Source organism: Oncorhynchus nerka, linkage group LG17, assembly GCF_034236695.1.
Source record: "Oncorhynchus nerka isolate Pitt River linkage group LG17, Oner_Uvic_2.0, whole genome shotgun sequence".
Lineage (NCBI taxonomy): Eukaryota > Metazoa > Chordata > Actinopteri > Salmoniformes > Salmonidae > Oncorhynchus > Oncorhynchus nerka.
The window spans coordinates 16,170,651-16,177,857 of NC_088412.1; the positions used below are offsets into that span (position 1 = coordinate 16,170,651).

The following is a 7,207-nucleotide window of genomic DNA, read 5'->3' on the forward strand; positions in this document are numbered from 1 at the left end:
ATGTAACATGATGTGCTAGGCTATAATATTATAGTATACTATATCGTATTCACATTCTCACTCATTCAGCATTTAGCAAGTACAAAGTAGCAAATAACAAAACTAAATGTGTTGATTACCATGATCATGTTGAAGTAATTATACTACATAGCTGTTAACAGAGGGAATAAACATGTCACACTGTGACTATCACACCATTCCATACAACTCTAATATATTTGGCTATAACAAGCACATCTTGTACTCACACATGTCTGTCTATACCCAGTGAGAGTTTGGAAACAAAAAGCTACATTCTGTGATTCTAATAACAGTCAAACGGCAGACCCTTTACTTGGTATAGAGAGAATGGATGATGTAGGGAAACGTAACACCTCTCAATATCATAGACAGCGCGCTAACGGTCTATGACAACCACATGATAATGTTTTACTTATTTTAAAGCAATATACATTGTTTGTTTACATTCATGTTGTTTGTGGAGTAATACAACCTTTTTGGTTATACAAGAGAATCAATTATAAATTATATTCTCCAAGAATAATTGAAAGAATATCAAAGAATTTAAATGACCGCTGAACAGACTCCCAGATCTTAGACTATCTAAAGAAACACTTCAAAGGATTTGACAATTATGGAACTATCATTCATGTTTAATAATGACTCCTGAGAGAAAATAACGTGTACACCTGTTTTATTGACAACAAACCACATCAACATTGTCTGCAACAAGTAACTAAACTTTCATTTCACAGCAACAAATAATCTTCATAAAGTATTTGATTTTACCATAAACATTGTTCAGTTAGGTTGCTGACACTACGCAGTAGAATGCTTGGTTTCAGTTGATAGTTTGATAGATTGAACAGGTCCTTATGGAGCACACAGAGGGATATCTCCTTCCACATAATGCATCATTCCAGGCATCTTTACCTTATGAGGAAACACAGAATAGAAATGACCTCTCAAATCAATTCAGATATAAACACAAAAATTCAAATAAAAGTGTGTGTGTCAGATTTATTTGTTATACTTACTATGAATAACATTTAATTTGATCAATGGATCAGTGAATGATAGTGGGCTTACTGTACCTCCAAAGTTCATCTGAACACATGGCTCTCTGGCACCGTGATAGTTATTGGGCTCGTCTTTCGCCCAGTTCTCGTGATCAAATGTAGATCCGTCACTCCAGAACCATAGCCTGTCCTGTGGGGAAGAAGTTATGTCTCAGTATCAAAGAAATCACATATAACTAGAACACAACCGTTTAAAGATGGAATCCGCAGTAGGGGGAAACAGCACCACTGACCACCACACCAACATTGTTATTGATTTTGTTGCCAAGTTGAGGAGCGTTGAGCAGCATGTTAAAAAATGGTGGTACATCATGTGCCCTTCTATCACACGTGCAATGATGTCTGAAGGGAAAAAGAGTGTTTGTTGTTTGCAGTAATTTATTTGTTGCTTTTAGATATCATTTATACTTTTTGAACTATAACCATAGGCTTCAATGGGACGTATATTGATTATCTACTGCTCTTGAAATGTTAATGCTACAAACATTAAACCAACATTGACATGTACAGGCTGATGTACAGACTGACTCATCTTAGATTGCTGCAAAACAGCTTTTTGCTATATTTTTGCTCATATAAAGTGTGTTCTATCCCCATTCATTTGAATGGTGTAACGCAGGCTTCAACATTCTAAACTGAAATCACTGCCACAGATTTTGAAATATTTAAACAATGTATTACTTATGATGCTATAGTACTCTCTCTAGCCTACTATGCTGTCCCACTATAACCCACTGTGTGAGTTGATACTGCAGTGGGCATCTATAAGATCTTACAAACCTAGGTCTGACCTCAGAGTAGAAAACTGATCGTAAGGGCTGAGAATAGAGAGATTTTACTCCTAATCTTATGGGTTATATGAGTCTCATCAGACCAAACCAGTTAAGAGTTACCAGCAGGTGTTTTGATAATAGAAAAGGGCAGTGAGTCAGTGCTTCCTCCACCACAGACAGGACATTTCTTTGGAGTTGTTAACATAATGTTTTGATATTTTTAAATGATCAACCCATAAATAATCTAGACCTACATGCAACAGTATCTCTTGCGCTTTAGACAATGATTTCACATGAGGCCTTATTCACATGTTATGCCTAAATACATATAACCACTAGGCTAATAAATACTCACATATTGTTTCCGATTATTTCAATAAAATATTAATTAAATTAAAATAGGGGGCAGCATTTTCACTTTTGGATAAATAGCGTGCCCAATTACAACTTCCTGCTACTCATGCCAAGAATATAAGATATGCATATTATTAGTAGATTTGGATAGAAAACACTCTGACGTTTCTAAAACTGTTTGAATCATGTCTGTGAGTATAACAGAACTTATGTAGCAGGCAAAACCCCGAGGACTAACCATTCATAAATTCGTTTTTTTTGAGGTTCCTGTTCATTCAGTGCTTTTTCATTGGGGAACTATATTTCTGAGGCACTTGTTTGCAGTTCCTACCTCTTCCACTGGATGTCACCAGTCGTTGGAAAATGCCAGAGGTTATTCCTTTGTGAAATGAAGAAGTACGGCCATCTTGAATAAGATAATACGCTGTTGAGAGTTGGGCAAGACTAGTTGGGCAAGACTAGAAAAGTAGCGTTAGTTTCCTCTTGTCCTGTATTGAAAACAGATAGACCCGTCTTCAATTTGATCGATTATTAAGGTTTAAAATACCTAAAGTTGTATTACAGAAGTATTTTGAAATGTTTTGGCAAAGTTAACAGTTAACTTTTGAGATATTTTGTCGTGGCTTTGCGCAAATTGGAAGCTCTTTTTTTCTGGATCAAACGCGCCAAATAAATGGAAATTTTGGATATATATGGACGGAATTAATCGAACAAAAGGACCATTTGTGATGTTTATGGGACATATTGGAGTGCCAACAAAAGAAGGCATGATTTATATTTTATTTCTGCGTTTTGTGTAGCGCCTGCAGGGTTGAAATATGCTACTCTCTTTGTTTACTGTTGTGCTATCATCAGATAATAGCATCTTACGCTTTCGCCGAAAAGCCTTTTTAAAATTTGACATGTTGGCTGGATTCACAACGAGTGTAGCTTTAATTTAGTATCTTACATGTGTGATTTAATGAGAGTTTGATTTTTATATAATTTTATTTGAATTTGCCGCTCTGCATTTCCCTGGCGTTTGGCCAAGTCGGACGCGACTGTTCCCCTATCCTAGAGTAGTTAAAAGCCCTGCTCTCGGCCTCATTCAATTAACTAGTTATCGACAGTATGGAGCACAACACCATGGGGGATCCGCAGTGCAGGTGTTGCAAGAGTACATTTTTCACTGGCTGTCCACTAGTCACAAAAACAATTATTGATAGACAGCTTGAACTTCAATTCAACCATTATTGGGTTAAAATACACATATATATTTGTGAACAGACACCCACAACTTAAAAAATGTGGATGTCGCAAATAGCTAAATGAGAGAGCAGCAGTGTGATTCACATCAATAATAAGTAGATATGTAGATATCAATAATAAATGATATCCGTATCGCCCGTAGGCTACACCACTGCTGTTGTCCTAACCTCCAAGTGTTTATTCAAGTTGGATAATCTTTGGATGCGGACAGCAGTTGCTCCCTTTGGAAGACATTGCCCTGTGTGAATTTAAGTATGCTCTCTCTAATTCTCTCTTTCTTCTTTCTCTCTCTCGGAGGACCTGAGCCCTAGGACCATGCCTCAGGACTACCTGGCATGATGACTCCTTGCTGTCCCCAGTCCACCTGGCCATGCTGCTGCTCCAGTTTCAACTGTTCTGCCTGCGGCTATGGAACCCTGACCTGTTCACCGGACGTGCTACCTGTCCCAGACCTGCTGTTTTCAACTCTCTACAGCAGGAGCGGTAGAGATACTCTAAATGATCGGCTATGAAAAGCCAACTGACATTTACTCCTGAGGTGCTGACTTGTTGCTCGACAACTACTGTGATTATTATTATTTGTAAACATTTATACATTTATTTGTAAACATTTATAAACATTTGAACATCTTGGCCATGTTCTGTTATAATCTCCACCCGGCACAACCAGAAGAGGACTGGTCACCCCTCATAGCCTGGTTCCTCTCTAGGTTTCTTCCTAGGTTCTGGCCTTTTTAGGGAGTTTTTCCTAGCCACCGTGCTTCAACACCTGCATTGCTTGCTGTTTGGGGTTTTAGGCTGGGTTTCTGTACAGCACTTTGAGATATCAGCTGATGTAAGAAGGGCTATATAAATAAATTTGATTTGATTTGACATAGCTTGGACTGTAGCCTACAAAAGCCTATTCCTGCTCTTTTCCCGCAATCCATCAAACACATTTGGTGTCATAGTGGTCTCCGACTTGAAGTCATATTCGCTCAGGTTGAACAAAGTTAAACCTGCACCTTTTTTTAAATGCTGATTTGAATGTCTTTGACAAAACAGAAAGATGTCAACAACTAAATAATATTCTAACATCCTTTCTGAATTGAAAAGTAATCCTAGAAGTAATCATCCAGTTTTTCTAAAGTGTCAGTAATCCGATTACAATATTTTGTTCTGGGAATGTAACAGAGTCGGGTTTTTTGCAATCCATTACATGTAATGTGTTACTCCCCAACCCTGAATATGCCTATCACATTATTTAAAATATCAGAATTGGTCAAACAAAACAGAAAATGCATCCCAACATATTAGGAAATTATCCTAAGTATGCAAACAGACTCTGTCAGGTGAAAATTATATCAAACGTTTTACCATTGCAACATTTGATATAATGTCATGTTTACCATGGTCGTCTGAAGGGTGCTATAGAGTTCACAGCTGGCCAAGCCTCATTGCGATTGGCTATAATTTGTAACATGTCAATGAGCATCATCACTATCTTTCCTTTGTCGTACCTCAAAATGTCATGATTACCAGCTGAGATAAACGTTAGTGACTTGATTTTACTCCTGGCTCAGAGTTTGTCTGAGCAGTGTCTTAACATCACCCCAAAAGTTGGGAGTTATTTTTGTCTTAAAACAGGTTTAACAGGATTCATTTTCTGAGACGTTTGGTGAGTACGGCCCTGACTTCACAAGTGACCCTTGACATATTGATGAGCATATCAAAAATCCTATTCATCTGTGAGTATACTATAGCTGGACTGTTCAGGTAGAGTAAACATTTCACTTTTACTGTAGTAATTTTCTATTAAGGTATTTTAACTTTTACTCAAATATGACAATTGGGTACCTTTTCCACATTTGCCTCAACAGCATCATATCCTCCAATCCAGGTCAGAGGGAAATCGCCAGTCTTGATCAACACCACCGCCTGTAGAAATTGGGACTCCACAGAGCTGTGCACAGACGCCAGGTTTGCTCCAAGGAACATACAGTGGCGCTAGAGCAAGCCATAGACAGGGACAAAGACATGTCATAATGTAGGTATTAGTCAGTTGTCCAGTCTTTGTGAGAATGTGTGTTCTGGACTCTCACAATCAAATATTGGCCATCATGTTCTTTGAAATAGGCTCATCGAGATATTAGTGTCTATGTCTTAACTCATGGCCTGTGGGTTCCAATATACAGGAGTTCTGACTCCACACATTAAATAAATATTGCAAAGCCTAGAAATGTCTAACTAGACAATAACTTAAAGGGGAGGTTCAGTATGTTACATACTGGACATCCATGTGATGCCTGTTAAAATAAGGCAAAATCCCCTTTAAGGTAACATCACACCAAATAAGCAAGTTGATTTCAATTGAACTTCTTTAATTCACAGTAGAGGGTAAGCATTATACCTCTGCTTCAGGCCATGTCCTTGCAGTCTGGACAAACATGAAGCAGCGTGAATTAAACTGGAACCAGCCTTTGGGGCATGGGATTTTTTTATCTGCTGCAGATGCCACCATAGCATCTGTAAGGAGAAGACACAGGGCACGTTAGAAATTGCAGCCAACTTTCAAGGTGGGTTGAGACTGACTGATCTACAAATCACCTGGCATCATAAATAACTACTCAATATTATTTGTAGATCAGTCATTCCACACACACAAACACTCACCCCCCCCTCTGCTACAACATAAAAAAATAATGATGTAAAGTGTGAGGTGAACTCTCTTACTTGCTTCATCCAGAGTTAAGGCGTCGCTCAGTGCAATGGCAGCGCTGAGAAGCAGAAGAATGGTCAACATCGCCATGGTGATAGTCTCCTGGGAGAGAAATAGAGAGCGAGAGACACACAAAGACAGACAGTGAAAGAGAAGCCATCAAGTCAAAGTCAGTGAGTACTTCAGAGTGTAGGTAAGTTTCCTAACCTCTCTTGGAGTACCCCAGCCATTCCACTTATTGGATATATTCCAGTACTATTACATTAGAGCAGATTCAGCTAATGTAGGGCTGAGGAATACCAAGTATCATCTGTTCCACCACATAGAGGAGATTAGCTAAGCACACATGAATATGCATGTCCCCAAATGGCACCTTATTCCATATATAGTGCAGTACTTTTAACCAGGGTTAAATGTGCTCTATGGGCCCTGGTGAAAAGTAGTGCACTATATAGGGAATAGGGTGCCATTTGGCATGCATCCAGATACAGTATTAGATGAACAGATGTTGAAATCTCACCTTCTAAAATGTTCCGTTGTAGCTTCACTTCTTCAGAGATCTTCAGATGTCTTCACTGGGTATCTCTCTCTCTGTCCTGCCTGTGTGTTGAGTTCTACCTCTCCCTACTCTCCTTTTTTAAGGACCTGTCCAGTCAGACCCCTCCCTCTTTTTCTCTCATCCTTTAACCCCCTTGCATTCTGTCTGTCCAGCTCAAGACCTGCTGGACCTGTCCGATAGCTACCTGTTTGACAGGGTTGGATTCAATCCAATTTGCAGGTAGTCATTTGTATTTATAATTTAAAAATTAACAACTTTGAAAGAAATTAATGGGTTGCACGTTGCGTCACAATTTTGTTATGAAGATTCTCCTGAGCACAGATACCCGACTGAAGGTTCTACTTAATTCCACCTAATTGACGCTGACGAAGACGTAGTCTAAAGTGCATTTAGTGGCTTGGAAACACAATGACATTCAGAAGGCAAATCATTAGTAGAAAACCTTTGTCATCATTGTGGTGTTGTTAGACTTACTTTTTGCAGTATAACTAGCTAT

General features: G+C 38.7%; 1 protein-coding gene across 1 annotated transcript; it reads right to left on the bottom strand.

Annotated features, from left to right (window-relative positions):
- Window positions 1-697: 697 nt before the first annotated feature.
- LOC135561322 (ladderlectin-like) lies at window positions 698-6,242 on the bottom strand. Its single transcript, XM_065002773.1, has 5 exons — window positions 6,167-6,242; window positions 5,844-5,959; window positions 5,291-5,440; window positions 1,095-1,209; window positions 698-933 (listed from the first exon to the last, which is right to left on the bottom strand). The coding sequence occupies exons 1-5, from the start codon at window positions 6,240-6,242 to the stop codon at window positions 842-844; spliced, it is 549 nt and encodes a 182-aa protein (XP_064858845.1). The 3' UTR covers window positions 698-841.
- Window positions 6,243-7,207: the final 965 nt, after the last annotated feature.

Excerpts from the sequence above, each read along its gene's own strand:
- LOC135561322 (XM_065002773.1), bottom strand. The coding sequence starts at position 6,242 with ATGGCGATGTTGACCATTCTTCTGCTTCTCAGCGCTGCCATTGCACTG. Across the intron at positions 5,960-6,166 it reads CTTAACTCTGGATGAAGCAA|ATGCTATGGTGGCATCTGCA; the intron begins GTAAGAGAGTTC and ends TTCTCCTTACAG. Across the intron at positions 934-1,094 it reads TGTTCAGATGAACTTTGGAG|GTAAAGATGCCTGGAATGAT; the intron begins GTACAGTAAGCC and ends TTTCCTCATAAG.